Below are 17,163 nucleotides of genomic sequence, written 5' to 3'. Positions count from 1 at the left end.
TGCTTCCTTCGGAAAACAATGAAGGGAGCACAATGGTAAAAAAATGGAAAATAATGTCATTCATAATCCTCAACACACAAACATTGCTATAAGTACTTATAAAGCAACCAGCTAAAATGTAAAATGTACATTGATGATATACATAAATTGAGATGACAAGCATATACATCAGTGGCCATGTCATAACACATAAGTCTCTTACTCTCTTAGATATTTTCACAAACTTAGCATCCTTCCTCTACCATCATAAATAATAAAGGCAGATACCATATAAGAATCTGAAAAACTAAAGGAACTATTATAATACAAGGTATTTCTTTTTCCTGCCTGTGCTCTCTCCATATTCTTGTCTTCTCCAGTAGATTTAAGTTCTTTCAGTACGGGAGATAATATTGATTTCCTGAAAAAATGTCAATCCATCCAAGCATGCATGAAGGTTCGAAGGGCACATCGTGAGACTTTGGAATTTAATAGAAAATGATGTCATCATTAAATTTTTGGACTATCATCCAATATGTGTATCATCTCATTTAACAATTTAGTCATTTAAACAACCACAGAGGTGTAGAATTTACCAAATTACATGGGAGCACATCATTGGATTTCTTAGTAAAGCTATATTACACTCAAAGTTTATTAAAATCAAGTTCAATAGAAAGTGGTTGATCTTGATGCGGTCTATGTAAAATTTTTACAAACTTGTGTTAACAAGAAATGAGATGTCAAACTCACTAAAAGAAAGCTATAGAAAAAAGCTATTCAAACCCCTCCCCTAACCCCAAAGTGTGTTAAAATGCAATCATACCTTTGGACATAGCGTTTATCTATATCAGTTATTCTATCATATTTGTCAGGTAGTGGAAGCAAAGATTTTGTAAGGGTTGGAAAAGAAAGGACACAACGAAAGTTCTCCTGCAGAAGGAAAAAACAACAAAAGGTCATAAAGTATAACGATAACAGGGTAACAGGCAATTTCAAAAGACTCCCGGCCCCTTTAGCATTCTTTTAACTTTTACTACGCAAGAGAAAAAGAAAGGAAGGCAACTATCTAAAACACAATATAAATGAAAATAACGTACAGAGAACATTCATTAGGAACAATATATATTTGAAATACTACTCCATGGGCTACTGAAACTGAAAGTTCTGGTAGTGGTAGGTTGCTTTTTGCATGTGTATGACCAAAATTCAAAAAAACTGTAAGCTCACAATTTCTACCCATTTCTGTAAAGCATAACACAGATGGAAGTATGGAATATAAGCTACAACATTGAGGTATAAAAATATAATGTTAAAATACAAGTAAGCTATTTTTCATATAAAGAAGAAAAGCTATTTAAGATGCCTACTGGATTTTACCTTTCTCTCTGCATTTTATCAAACCTCTTGCAGCTAGTATATCACAATATCAACACGCGCTTTCAACTGTTCAAACTGATCATCTATGAGTCTCTCCATATCACAATAGAGCTGAAATCACTGATTTCAAAAACTTCAGTTAGCAGCTTCCATAACATTCACTCTGAAGCGGAAATACAGCCTTTACCATATCTATTAACAGAAGGACGCAGCTTCGCACACAGTTGATTAAATCAGAAGGATGAAAAAGAACTTTATCAATTAATGAAACAATCAGATGGACCACAAGCATAAAAGAGTAACTATTTCGTGAGAGCACAAAAGAATAATGAATATCCACCTAATCTGTACAGCAAAAAACACTGGCAGTTAAAATAATAAAATATACTCAGCAAGCAGCATTGGCTCACATTCCAAATCAGGATAAAAAGGTAGTTTATATTCTTGTTAAAATGTTTACCCTGGTGTACTTTTCCCCACTTCCTATGAGTAATAGCAGAGATTATATATTTAACAATGTTCAGTAGCAAATTAAGCCCTAGAAGTAGCAAAATAATCTTTAACAGTGTTAACACAACCTAGAAAGAAAAATTTGTATCTGTAGGTGGAAAATGTTTATAATTCAAGAGACCAGGAGTGGAGGACCCATTAATTCCAAAGACATAAATCTGATTTACTAGAACTTCTTAGAAATAATATCTTTTTCCAAACTTGTGTTCTCAACTGTTCCTGGACTTTCAATCAAACAAAAGAAACCTTTATAATAACATTAACTGAGCCACATTCTAGCAAGGCAAAACAAGTTGTATACAATATCTAGAAGAATATAAGTGAAATAAACCATTGAATTGAAATGAACTATGAAACAATACTTCTGTGATGCTCTATAAAAATTAAAAAAACGAACTCATTCCCAAAAAGAATTTTTCCTGAGAAAGTAATAACACAGGGTATGAAGCATGAGCTACACTAACATTCAAGTATTAAGAAAAATACAAGTTCACCTCACAGATATGGACACAACAGTAATGAAATATATTAGACTTTACGAGCCAGCGTCCTCTGCTTGGTTCCATGTTGTACAACTTTTTCTTCCACAGGAAGGCCCTTGTGCCATCTTACTGTGTTAATTAACTTTCTAGCTGTATTTGGAAGAACACTAGAACTATCTCCAAACTCTTCAATTTCCTCCTCCGTTCTGGGTACAATGAATGGATCCTCCGGAAGTGCTTCCCAGTGGCTAAGGACAAGAAGCGCACTTGCAGCACGGGAAGTCCCTTTCCTGAGCTCATCCGCAAAACCAAAGCTCTCAGAAACTGGAACATACGCATGCACAGTGAAGAAAGGGGAACCTTCCTGCATCTCTTCTTTCAGAACTCGGGCCTGTCTTCGGTTGAGTACAGCATACATTGGACCCACACATTCAGTAGGTGTATTCAATTCACAGAAGTACATTGCTTCCACAAGCCGGGGTTTATTCTGAAGCACAGCCGCTCTACATGCATCCTTGACAGTGGCAATTACCTTAGCAGCTAAGTCGATACGGAGGACTAGGATCCACTTTTACTTTTTAATCCCACTGATGAGGGGGATACTAAATGGAATTATGGTCTTTTAAGTTAATTGTTTTTCGATTTTTACAAATAGCAAAAGATTTACTGTTTTGTGTATTGTATTATATTTCGCTAACTAGTCTGCATGTTAAAATAAAAGTATTTCATTATGGTTAGTCATAAAAAAATACTTGAACAAAATATTTACACCTACCCAACAAAATAAGGTTAATTTAATTTTATTTCCTTGAAACATGTTCAACAGGTGCCTATATATACATCATCAAGGCAGCAAAAAAAAAAATTTTTTTTTTTTTGTTACAAGGCAGCAAAATTAGTCCCTCATTTGCACCACACATAATGAGCCGAAACCCATTTCATCTACAAACTCCCTCTGTTCTGGAATCATTTTATTGAAAATCTCTGCAACGTATCTCTGAGCGTCTAAATTCATTAGTATATTTTTTTAAAAGAATTAGATATTATTGTTAGATCATATTTGTTTAATCTAGAAGAATAGAATTACACTTACCTCATATTTTATGCAAAGAAAATAAAATTGCATAATCAAGAATATAAAAAATCAAAATTATTACAAAACAGCACAAACATTACTCTTAAAAAGGCATCTCAGAATCATTAATAGAAAAAAACGGTATTTAGTTAAAAAAATAACAGAAATATATAAAACAAACACAAAGAATCTATTAGATCCAAAAACATGGAACCTACCAGCAAAACACATCATTTGTTGCAAAAGACACAAAAATGCCTAAACCTCTTATTATATGATTTTAAGAATTTCGTTTTTTTTTAATGTGCTTATATGTTTGGAAAGATGAAAATTACTATGAAACAGAACATATATCACTCCCAAAATACAACATAAAATGATTACTATGAAAACACGGTATTTAGTCAAGAAGAACATAGAAATATATATAACGAAACACTAATGGTTTATTAGATTAAAAAATATTGAACCTACCAGCAAAATACATCATTTTGCTGCAAAAGACACAGAAATGTCTAAACTCATATATTTGAGTTCAAGAATTTCATTTTGTGTGATTAAACTCCTATACCTCTGTTTTATTTGTTAATTTACTTTGATTTATTGTTAACTTATTGTGATTAAACTTCTTTGATTTAACTCATGAGTTTAGCAAATGTTACATTATTTATGTGATGTGTTGCTACTTTTTATGTGTTTTTTGAGAGATTGCGAGTGATTTGCTACAAGCAAAACCTAAAAACACTTAATAAATGCAATATCATACAATGAGTTCCAGTGTTTTTTTTTTTAACTTGCCTTAATTTAATGATATGAGTTTAGTAAAGGTTATATAATTTATGTGCTCTGTTCCTATTTTTTCTGTATTTTTCGAGAGATTGTGAGTTATTTACTACAAACAAACAGAATCTACTAAATGCAATATCACAAAATGACTTGTTACAAATACAAAAAAAAGAGTAGTATTCAATGATTTACCTTCGTTGATACTCTGTTTTTAGTTTGTTTGGTTTGCTTTACCAAAGTAGGGTTTCGAGAAAGAGACTGTGAGATGAAAGTAGTGATTTGCTACAAACAAAAAGCAAAAACACAAAATCACATAATGATTTGCCACAAATAAGAAGAAAGAAAGAAGAATCCAACAATTTACCTTCGTTGATGCTCATTTGGTTTGCGGTTCTGTATCTTCGTTGATGCTTGTTTAGTTTGAGAGTGAGAAAATAAGAGGAAGTAGTGATTATGATTTATGAGTGATTATGATTTATGCTGTCTACCAAAGGTTTGGGTGAGTGGGAGCATGTTTTACACACCCTTAGTCCTAAGAATGGTTTTTGTTAGGGTTGCAATAACTTGGTTGGACTTGGTTGACAAAAAAGTTTGTCCATGTAGCATCACTGTGCCAAATATTATGAAAAAGTGCTGCCAAAGTAATTAGCTTCTCAAGACATCCTAAAACAGAAAAATTAAAACCAAAATCGAGTAAATAGTTATGGTAAGCTATATGCATGTTCTTCACAGAAAACAGAAAGCTATATGGATGTTACAATCTCAATTATTAGTATACCTTTTTCCCCCTAAACACTATAGTTAAATTATGCATAAACAAAAACCAAAGAGAGGGAGTATATGTTGATCCTGGTCTAAAAAGGTTACTCTTGCAGCAATCTCAAGGAAGATAACTCTTGGAACCAAGAGGAACCAATCTTGAGGTAGAAATAAAGGTTTCAATTAACTTTAGTTTCTTATTCGTAGTTCAACTACTCACAATTGCATAAGTTGACCAATCTTAGCCTTAGATGTGGCTGCGCTTAACCTTCAACAACTTATGTGTTTGTAAAAAAAGTACAATAACAACATATTCTCTCAGCTATGTAATATACACGAGCTAAAAATTCGTACTAGCAGGTGTTAATTGCAGAACAACCAAACAAAAAAAATTAATGAATATGATCTTATAGAATAAAAATAGCCATAACACATACCAACTCCAACAAAGTCAATGAACATGAGAAACCCACCTTTTATAAATAACTTACCATAGAAGAACTGGAGATGCAAAATGATTTTCCTGATATCTCCATTAGTAAAAGAGGATGGAAGTTGACTCCTTCATATTCAAAAACCTGCAGGTCATTCAAAGAATCTCATTATAAATTTGGCCTTCAATTTTTTTTTCTCATCCGTTTGGGGGAACAGAGTATGGAACCTGTGTACAATGATAAGTGACATAATTCCCATAAATTTCTTATGGACAAAATTTAAAGATGATAAAGAGGTGGGTACCTTGTCACTGATTTTCCCATGGTGATATTATTCCAATCGCAAGAATGTTTCCCAAGAATCCACAACAAAGATAAGGGGTGTTATCACCTGGAAGATCATATGAGGATCAGATTCTGGAGTTGTCACTGCCGAAATCATTGGATTCGACGTTGATGCAGTCACCCACAGCCGGATTAGATCACCAAGATTGTCACTGCAGCAAGAACTCCACTATATACTGCGACGACCCAGTGCAAAAAATAAATAATCTTCTTGCCTCTAATTAGTTTGTAACAAGCAAGAGCTCTGATTCGTCGTCAATACATTGCTGATTAAGGCAGCTATATCGTTTATTTATACTTGTCATTTGACGTGTCAATTCCTCAAGGATCCCATAAGTTTCATCTTGCCTCAAATCCCATCTTCCACTTGCAGCATAAATATTGGAAAGCAGCATGAAGCTGCCAGTTATTTCTGACTTCAGGGTCAGAATGTTTGATTCTGTTTCTTCTGCAATGTCTGTGTCTCTGTGCATTCTACATGAGTTTAGAAGAGCTCCCCAAACGCAGTCATTAGGTTCAATTGGCATGTTTCTAACAATGTCGCTTGCTTCTTGCAGAAGTCCAGCGCGACCAAGGAGATCAACCATGCATGCATAGTGCTCTACATTAGGTTTAATCCCAAATTCACTGGCCATCCGATTGAAAAGGCCACGACCTGCAGCCACTAATCCAGCATGGCTGCAAGCGGATAGAACAGCAACAAAAGAAATGTTATCTGGCTTCATTCCAGCTTCAAGCATCTCATCAAAAGTTCTTAATGATCTCTCGCCAAGTCCATGGATTCCATAACCACCAATCAATGAATTCCATGAGATTATATCTCTACCCTTAATATTATCAAATACCAAATGCCCTTCCTTGAAACCACCACACTTCATATACATGTTAATCAGACCATTTCCCACCAAAATATTGTCATCCATCTGAATCCTAATAGCATAACCATGGAGCTCCCTGCCAAGATTCAATGCTGCTAACTCTGAACAAACTGATAAAACACTGGAAATCGTCACACAATTGGCGATTACTCTGCAAAGCTGCATTTGCCTAAAAAGTTCAAGTGACTCCTCACAACGGCCCTTAGAAGCAAAGCCAGATATTACTGCACTCCAACTTATGACATTAGGCCTCACTAGCAAATAACTATCCAATTTCTCCATCTGCAAAAACAATGCATAGGCCTCATCACACAATCCTGATTCAGCATAAGCTGATATTAAAGCATTCCAGCTTACTAGGTTCCTGGCCTTCATCTCAAAAAACACTTTATGAGCATCCCTAAGATGTTCATGCTTCCCATAACCACCTATCAGTGCATTCTTTACAAACAAATAATCTTCATATCCACCTTTAACAACATACCCGTGGATTTCACTGCCCCTGTCAACATCAACCATATCAGCACACACAGATAACACCACAGCTAATGCTTCAGCATTGATTTCAACCCCCCTTGTTCTCATCAACTTAAACAACTTAAGGGTTTTATCATAAAATCCACATCTAGCATGGCTTGACAACAGTGAAGTCCATGTCACAGAGTTAGGTTGCAAACCTTCCAACTCCATCCTCTTAAAGATCCTAGAAGCACCAACAGGATCGCAACTCAAAGCGTAGCCTGAAACCATGGTATTCCAGGAGACAAGGCTTCTCACAAGCATTCTATCAAACAGGTGGCACGCATATTCCATTTTCCCAAGCTTCCCATACATGCTCAAAAGTTCATTAACCACATGAAGATGATTCCAAAAACCCATTTGCAAAACATGACAATGGACAATATTGCAGAGACCAGTGGCACCAACATTGGAACAAGCTCGAATTACCAGAGGAAGAGTAAACCCATCGGGCAAAAATCCAAGCTTTCGCATGGCAACATAAAGCTGAACTGATGATGGAATTCCATAGAAGAAGGTTCTGGAGTTCGTCAAAAGGGACCAAACTGAACACTTTGCGTGCATCCGAGACAAGCCCAAAGCGTGAATATAGGGATATGAGCCTGGAGGCCAAGAAGGGGGAACGATGCGCATCCGCGACGAAGATTTGGGAGTGGATTTGGCGAACTTGTTGGAGAGTAGGGGATTGCTGAAGAAGAGAATCGAAATAACCGAGAAGTTCATAGTGGTGGGTGACGCAAGTATGGAAATGGTGGTAATATATTAAAGGTTTGAAAAGAAGAATGCGATGGAAACGTGAGGAGCGAGAGAAGAAGCAATCAGACACAGCATTGAGCATCACGGACCTAGCCAATGGCAGATGATGTCATCGCAGGTGAAAACAATGAAGGAAGTTGTAGCAACAATCCTATCCTACTATCTTCTTAAGGGCCCTGCTGGTTATTTATGTGGAGAAAGTAGAAACCAACTTAAGTTTGACGACCAAATCCCAATTCCCAAACTGCTGTTACACTATTATCGTCTCCAAGAGAGATGAACATATTGGTTTTTCGCAAGGTTGCAAGAACCAAATTGGGCGAATAACTGGTTTAATGGTTTAACCGAAATCAAACCATAGTTGAACTGCTTTAATTAAATACAAAATAAATTTATTAAAAAATTAATATATAATTTCATATATTTAAATTTAATAATTTTTAAGCTAATAAATTTAAAGTTTTACAATTTTATATAATAACTTGTCTATAATTTATCGTTAAAGATTCACAAATAAGTTTAAACATCAAACATTATGACTAAAAAAATTATCAAAACGCACATAAATGATAACACATAATGTTCCACAACCAAAAGAAACAACAACAAACAAGTTTTCTAGTTTAATTAATATGAAACTAGTCTAGTTTGAGCTTTTTTTTGTTCAGAACACAAGATTTGAACCAATTCAACCAATCGAAAACATTAGCACACCTTTAATTTTTATTGCATCAAAATTCAGATGATTATTTACCACAACTATTCCCAAAAATCAATGAGATAAAAAATAACATACCAAGTTGAGAATGAGGGACATGAATGAAGAGATCAACTCCACCATATGGGAATTTCTCCAAGTCAATCAAGTCTCTAATCCAAAACATGCATCCAACATAAGAATCATAAGCATAAGCCAACGAAATCATATGAAAAAGAAAAAAAAAAACTTGATGCAAGAAATCATAGAATTATAAGATGCCAATGACCACTATAAAATCAGACTCGTTAAGATGGATGAATACTGCCCCTCAGAAATCCCAAAGTTCTTGCTATCTATCTCAGTTACCAAAACTCCTTGATGCATTATCCACATCTTTGCATGGACAGTTCAAATAGATTGAAAATCTGCACTTCATGCAATTGATTTGCAACATAAATTTTAAACTAAATAATGGCACATGGGTAGAAGCCTCCAAGCCAATCAACCTAGTGTATGGGTAGCAAAGGAATGCCATATAGAAATTCAATGCAGAATTGTGGCAATGTTTCTATTTTGAATCAATGATAGCAAAATAACAACTCACATAAAATGCATTTCCAGCGAACATGAAGAAGTAAATGTTGTAATAACTAACCGTAGCAATATAGTAATTAGTTTCATAACAGAAACCAAATTAATTAAAATCAGAGGAAAAGAGACACTTGAGTTACCTAAGCAGAGGTTGAGTCACTCGAATCCAGAAAGGAGAAGAGACATGGCAAGGAGCAGAGACCACCCAGCAGCGAGAGCAAGACACGACGAGGGGCAGAGAACCAGCGACCGCGAGACAGGGCGCGAAGCAGAGAAGCAACGACGACGAGACACGGTGCGGAGCAAAGAGGCAGTGACGGCAAGACTGGCGGGGAGCAGAGAAGAGGTGACAGCCAGAAAGGACAAGGAGCAGGGAAGCATAAATGACGCACGGCAGAGGAAAGAAGCAGCGACGAGCCACGGCAAGGAGCGGAGAAGCAGCGACGGCGCAACGACAGACACGCAATGAAGAGAAACTGAGCTGAGACGGGCAGTGAATACTGAATAGAGTGGGGGCTGCTGCCTTCCACGATGGTGGGGGCTGGGTGGAGTTTTGATTTTTGATGATGGTGAGTCTGATGAGTGGGTTTGGGGTGGAGGGAGGGAAAGGGTCAAAGGGAGCTGTGTCTTGTATTTTTTTTGTTATTTTAATAACTAAAACGAAGTCGTTTTTTAAACTAAAACGAAGTCGTTTCGGGATATACTCTGAACCAGAAAAGCCTCTCAAAATCAGACCGGTTCGCATGGTTCATCGATTAATCGCCCGTTCTCCAATTAACCTGGTCGCACTAACCGTTTCAGTTTGTTTTCAAAAGTGATTCGGCAAATAAAATAACAAACTGGCACTTCAATACTATGCCAGAGACCGACAAAAAACTACCCTGTTATTTTTAGCGCCCAATAAAAGCTTATGCAACGTCGGTTACTCGGTTTGATATATATTAGCATCTAAAACAATTTTTGCATGAATTCCTTCAAAGAGCCAATAAAATATCTATATAATATGTACAATGAATTATTTATTTGACCTAATATGAATTAAAAATAAAAATTACCTACGTTTACTCTAATTTTAAAAATGCTGTTCATTTTTATATTAAGTATTAACCACTATTGTATGCATTATACACCAATTACGTTGGCTCCCATACTTTTCTTTTTTGCATATGAGTAATGTTAGGGACCAGCAATTTTTGTGATTGATAGCCATCAAATAGCCATCAATGATGATCTAATGGTGTGAGATTGGTGTGAGATTTCATCCAATGACTCACCTTTCTCTGTTGGCTACATGCTGGCCAAAATTCAACAAAACTGCTGTCCCTTAGACTTTTCCTTTGCATATATCAAAAGAATTTTCACATATATCAAACGATTTTCACAAATTTAGTATCCTTCCTCTACCATCATAAATAAATAATCCAGATACCACACGAGAATCCGAAAAACCAATTTCACTATTACATTCCCGCTCGAAATGAATCTCTTTTGGATTAGTTTATATAACAAAGCAACTATTATAATACAAGATATTTCTTTTCCCTGCCTGTGCTCTCTCCATATTGTTGTCTTCTCCGGTAGATTTAAGTTCCTTCAGTACAAGTGATATTATTGATTTCCTGAAAAATGTCAATCCATCCAAGCTTGCATGAAGGTTCAAAGTGTATATCGTGAGACTCTGGAATTTAATAGAAAATGTTGTCATCATTAGATTTTTGGACTATCATCCAGTATGCGTTGATATCTCATTTAATAATTTAGTCATTTAAACAACCAGAGGTATAGAATTCACCAAATTACATGGGACTATGGGAGCACATCATTGGATTCCTTTGTAAAGCTATATTACACTTAGATTAAAATCAAGTTCAATAAATCAATAGAAAGTGGTTGATTTTGATGTGGTCTATGTAAAACTTTTAGGAACATTAGTTAACAAGAAATGAGATGTCAAAAGAATATCTCTGGAAAAATACTTAATACATCAATATAGAAAAGAACTAGAACAAAGCTATTCAAAACCCTCCCCTAACCCCAAAGTGTGTATATATATATAAACATGTAAACGAAGGAATTAACATAAATTAAAATGCAACCTTATCTTTGGCGATAGCATTTATCTATATCAGCTAGGCTATCATATTTGTCAGGTAGTGGAAGCAGCGATTTTATAAGGATTGCAAGAGAAAACACAGACAGAAAGTTCTCCTGCAGAAGGAAAAACAAGAAAGGTCACAAAGTATACTGATAACAGGCTAACAAGCAATTTCAGAAGACTCCCGACCCGACCCGTTTCATATTTTTGAAACTTTTACTAAGAAAAAAAAAAAGAAAGACAACTATCTAAAACACAATGGATAAATAAAATAAGGTACAGAGAACATTCATCAGGAACAATATATATTTAAAATACTATTCTATTGGTAGCTTGCCTTTTGCATGTGTATGACCAAAATTCCAAAAAACTGAGCCCATAAATTTTTCCCATTTATGTAACGCTTAACACCAATGGAAGTATATGATATAAGCTACAACATTGAGGTTCAAATATATAATGTTAAAATACAGATAAGATAATTTTCATATAAAGAAGAAGAAAAGCTATTTAAGATGCCTACTGGATTTTACCTTTCTCTCTGTGTTTTATCGAACCTGTTGCAGCTAGTATATCACAATATCAACATGCGCTTTCAACTGTTCAAACTGATCATCTATGAGTCTCTCCATATCACAATAGAGCTGAAATCACTGATTTCAACAACTTCAGTTAGCAGCTTCCATAACATTCACTCTGAAGCGGAAATACAGCCTTTACCATATCTATTAACGGAAGGATGCAGCTTCGCACACAGTTGATTAAATCAGAAGGGTGAAAAAGAACTTTATCAATTAATGAAACAATCAGACGGACCACAAGCATAAAGAGTAACTGCTTTGTGAGAGCAGAGAAGAATAATGAATATCCACCCTAATCTGTACAGCAAAAACCACTGGCAGTTAAAATAATAAAATGTACTCAGCAAGCAGCATTGGCTGACATTCCAAATCAAGATAAAAAGGGAGCTTATATTCTTGTTCTTCTTTGGTTGATTAATTTTTTCTCTTATTGTGCCATATACATCTTATAAAAGAAAAGCATTGAATTTTAAGTTGTTGAAATGTTTACCCTGGTGTACCTGTCCCCACTTCTTAATTCTTATAAGTAATAGCAGAGATTTAGAAGAACAATATAATTTCAATATTTAACAATGTTCAGTAGCAAATTAAGTCCTAGAAGTAGCAAGATAATAAAGTTTAACAGTCCTAACACAACCTAGAAAGCAAAATTTGTAACTGTAATTGGAAAATGTTTATAATTCAAGAGACCAGGAATGGAGGACCCATTAATTCCAAAGGCATAAATCTGATTTACTAGAACTTCTTAGAAATAATATATTTTTCCAAACTGGTGTTCTCAACTGTTCCTGGACTTTCAATCGAACAAAGGAAACCTTTATAACATTAACTAAGCCACATTCTAGTAAGGCAAAACAAGTTGTATACAACATCTAGAAGCATCTAAGTGAATATACTATTGAATTGAAATGAACTATGAAACAATACTTCTGTGATGCTCTATAAAAAATAATAAATTGAACTCATGCCTGAAAAGAATTTTTCCTGAAAAAATAATAACACAGGGTATGAAGTGTGTGAGCTACACTAACATTCAAGTATAAAAAAAATTACAAGTTCACCTCACAGATATGGATACAACAGTAATGAAATATATTAGACTTTACGAGCCAACGTCCTCTGCTTGGTTCCATGTTGTACAACCTTTTCCTCCACAGGAAGGCCCTTGCGCCGTCTGACTGTGTTAATTAACTTTCTAGCTGTATTTGGCAGAACACTAGAACCATCTCCAAACTCTTCAATTTCCTCTTCCGTTCTGGGTACAAAGAAAGGATCCTCTGGAAGTGCTTCCCAGTGACTAAGGACAAGAAGCGCACTTGCAGCACCGGAAGTCCCTTTGCGGAGCTCATCCGCAAAACCAAAGCTCTCAGAAACTGGAACATACGCATGCACAGTGAAGAAAGGGGAACCTTCCTGCATCTCTTCTTTCAGAACTCGGGCCCGTCTTCGGTTAAGTACAGCATACATTGGACCCAAACATTCAGTAGGTGTATTCAATTCACAGAAGTACATTGCTTCCACAAGCCGGGGTTTATTCTGAAGCACGGCTGCTCTACATGCATCCTTGACAGTGGCAATTACCTGCCCTGCAAAGATCCCATACTGTTCTGATTGTAGATGTGTTTCAGATTCATCCTTCTGTTCAATAAGCGGAGATATCCACGCCTCAACAAGAAATGCCAAACCCCACATAGGTTCATCACATAAGGGTCCAGCGGCAGTGGCCAGTTCGAATCCGGATACAACACTACTCTCAAGGCGCTCGGCTTCTTTGTACAAAGCTTGACTTGCATTTGAAGATGTCTCAGCAACTGAATTTCCATCACTAGAATCGGGCACAAAGCCCAACTTATCAGACACATGAGAACAACCCCGTACTAGAACAGAGTTATCGGTACCCTCTGCTTTAATATTAGGAGTTAAGAGAATGTTCGGACCAATCTGTCTAGGTCCTAGAGCCCATATCCTCCTCAAAAGTTTTAGCCACTCCAATTTACATCTCTCAGCATGATCATTATCAATCTCATTCCAGCTCAACACATCACTCTCCACTGCATCTACAATGCGTTTTCTTAGAACCTCAGCCAGATTATCATTCTCAGTAACATTTGGTCTCTGGCAATCCAATGTTTTTATCGTCTGCGCTGACTTAATTCCAATAACATCACCAACTAAATCAGGACTTTCATCAAGCACCTTTGTAAGAGAAGGCAAAAGTTTTATCACACGCACACGGACAACACATCTACCATTTGGTGTTGTTTTCTCAACATAATCTGTGCTCTTAGTAAAAGCTTTTAAACTTTCCAGCATCTTGGATGCCTCTCCCTCAATGGTCTCTTTGTAGGACACAAGAGGCGGTGATACTTCCAAACTTACTTTTGCAAACCTCTCCTTCAAATCCTTTATGCATCTCTCCAGGTGAACTTCCCCGGCGGCAGAGAGCACATGTTCTCCTCTTGCAGAAACAGTAACCTCGACAAACGGATCTGCTCGATTCAAAAGCCTCAATCCTTTCAGCAGTGCACCCACATCCGCTGGATCAGACGGCTCAATTGCAACTCTCAGGGTCGGGGCAACTTGGAATGCGAGACTTGAAAACGGCCAACAATTCATGCTAGAACTGAGAGTAGCGGATTTCAGGATATGCTGGCCGAGGCCCCGAATGGCAACAACATTTCCTGCTTTGGCAGATGTCACTACTTTCAATCCCTGGCCCATCATCAAATACAAGGTCTGCAATTCAGCTTCCTGCACATGTTTCTGCATTGATTCCCTTTTCAATGGATCATACAAAGCAGAGAGAACGAAAACTCTCTGACCAGCATGCAAAACCCCACTAAATATCCTAGCAAATGCCAAGAAACACTCGTCCGACTCGCTTTCTCCTTCGCCGCCATAACTATTCCCATTCTCCCCTCTCAGGGGAGGAAGCATTTTAACCGGCACCGCAAACATCTTGGACACAAAAGCAACACAAGGAGCATCCTCCCTCAAATCACAAACCTCCACAGACTTCCTCACACGCTCTGTTTCCTCCAAAACACTCCTATCAACTCCAACCTCATTAACCACCTCAACCTTCGGCATCAATCGCGATATCCGGTATGTCTGTGCTGCAGCAGGGTCCGGCATACACCTAACCACCATCGACAACACAGCATCCGCGAGCGGCAGCCACCTGCTGATAACCGCCTGAAGCACAGCCTTGGGATCCTTATTCTGAAGCTCCCTCGCCGGCACCGACAAATTAAAGGACCTAACAACCTTCTCAACCACACCCTTACCCTCATCACCACCCTTAAGCGCACCCTCATAAACCTGCCACAGTGGTTCCAACACAAACTGAACAAACATCGGTTTCGCATTACCCTTACCACTGTCTCCACCACCACCAACTTTCTTCTTAGCAATCATCTTCGTCTTCGGATTAAAATGCCAAGGCCCCCATAGAGCCTTCAACAACGCATTTACACTAGCACCAAGCTTGGAAGCATAAATCTCAGCGAATTTATTGATTCCAAATCCCCAACCGTCTAAAGCGCAAGCGAATATCACATTCCCTTTCTGCGGTTGAAACTCGTCAGCTTCATCATCTGCTTCCTCATTCTCAATCTCGTTAGGGTTCATACCTGACGTGGCAAGAAGGGAATCCACGTCAGATAGGTACTTCTCGGAACGGAATGCGCTAACGATGCCGTTAACTTCTTGAACGATGCGCAATAAGCGGACGTAAGCCTCGGACGGCGTGAGTTTAAGCTCCGTGATGAGGCGGTCGATCTTGTTGAGGACGAGGCAAGGGGAGAGGCGCTCGATCCAGCACTGGCGGAGGACGGCGTGGGTTTGGATGTGGACGCCTTCGACGGCGTCGACGAGGAGGAGTGCGCCGTCGCTGAGGCGCGCGGCGGTGGAAACCTCGCTGCAGAAGTCCATGTGGCCGGGGGAGTCGATGAGGTTGATGGAGTGGTCGCCGTAACGGAGGCAGATTGAGGAGGACTTCATGGTGATGGCGCGGCGCTGCTCCTCGTCGAGGTAGTCCATGAAGCGGACTCTTCCGGCGAGTTTTGGATGGAGGAGGGCGCCACCTGCAGCAGCGATGAGGTGGTCGGCGAGGGTGGTCTTGCCGTGGTCCACGTGGGCAAGGATGCATATGTTACGGATTTTGCTGGTCTCTGTTCCTTCAGAACTTTCTTCCATTTCGGATGTTGTGTGAAATGGGAATAGACGATGAAGGAAAGGAAGAAGAAAGTGAAGAAATCAAACGCTGAAAAACCCTAAACCCAATATTAATGAATAGTATCTCTAACGATGGATATTAGTGATACGTTGTTTCTTTGTACGCTATTATTTTGATTAAAAAAAAAAAGATTGTTTTAATAAAATAATATTTTTTTATTTTTTAATGTGTTTGATAAATTTTGAGTTTATTTGGGTGAGTTTTTAAAAAAAAATTTTTTTGAGTTATTTTTTTTTAAAAGATTTTATGAGAAAGTAAAAATAATTTTATGTTTGGATATTACATGTAAAAAAAATTTTTTTATCTATCAATTATGTTTGGGTATAACTATATAAAAATATTTTTTTGTTTATTTATTACATGAAAAACATCTTTTTTTAAGAAAAAAATCTTTTAAAAAATATGTAAATTACAGTTTTTCAAAAAAGATATTTTTTATTTTTCTAATGTTTTTACTTTTACTATTAGAAATTTGTCAAACACGTTAAAAAACAAAAAAGATTTTTTTAAAAAAAGATTTTTTTTAATAAAAAAAATTTTTTTATCAAAATAATGGTGCCCAAATTTTAATTATTATAGTGCGGATCTGCGGATCCGCATATCGGATACACGGATGTAGAGCAGATATCTGCGATCCGATCCGCAAAAGGTGCGGATCGGATTGTATCCGCAATTTTCGGATCGGATGCGGATATTTTCCGCGGATCTGCGGATACGATCCGATCCATGGACACCCCTACCCAAACAAGCACTTCTAGTAATAAAATTAAAAGCACTAGAAAAATTAAAAACAAAACATCTTTTTTGAGAGGCTATAATTTACATCTTTTTTTTTAAAGATTTTTTTTCCTTAAAAAAAGATATTTTTTATGTAATAAATAAACAAAAAAGTATTTTTATATCGTTATACCCAAACATAATTAATAAATAAAAAAAAATTTGTATGAAATATCCAAACATAAAATTATTTTTATTTTTTTATAAGATCTTTTAAAAAAAATAATTCAAAAAAATTCTTTTTTTAAAAACTCACCCAAACAAATTCTAAAATGTCTA

At 36.8% G+C, this 17,163-nt stretch overlaps 1 protein-coding gene and 1 pseudogene across 5 annotated transcripts; both read right to left on the bottom strand.

Annotated features, from left to right (window-relative positions):
* On the bottom strand, positions 113–9,805 carry LOC107625388 (annotated as a pseudogene).
* Positions 10,539–16,159, bottom strand: LOC107625368 (elongation factor-like GTPase 1). 5 transcript variants are annotated; one of them, XM_021117622.1, is made up of 4 exons: positions 12,932–16,159; positions 11,823–12,167; positions 11,291–11,402; positions 10,539–10,872 (listed from the first exon to the last, which is right to left on the bottom strand). In XM_021117622.1, exon 1 carries the CDS (start codon positions 16,065–16,067, stop codon positions 12,966–12,968), a length of 3,102 nt encoding a protein of 1,033 aa, XP_020973281.1. In that variant the 5' UTR covers positions 16,068–16,159; the 3' UTR covers positions 10,539–10,872; positions 11,291–11,402; positions 11,823–12,167; positions 12,932–12,965. The 5 variants fall into 5 exon arrangements, with proteins under 5 accessions (XP_020973281.1, XP_020973284.1, XP_020973286.1 ...); XM_021117625.1 differs by having other exon boundaries at positions 11,823–12,034; XM_021117627.1 differs by having other exon boundaries at positions 11,823–12,014.

This window comes from Arachis ipaensis, chromosome B01, assembly GCF_000816755.2.
Source record: "Arachis ipaensis cultivar K30076 chromosome B01, Araip1.1, whole genome shotgun sequence".
Classification (NCBI taxonomy): domain Eukaryota; kingdom Viridiplantae; phylum Streptophyta; class Magnoliopsida; order Fabales; family Fabaceae; genus Arachis; species Arachis ipaensis.
The sequence above is the reverse complement of the archived record's forward strand: the minus strand, read 5'-3'. Positions and strand labels throughout refer to the sequence as shown.

Coding starts and splice junctions, on each gene's coding strand:
- LOC107625368 (XM_021117622.1), bottom strand. CDS start 16,067: ATGGAAGAAAGTTCTGAAGGAACAGAGACCAGCAAAATCCGTAACATA.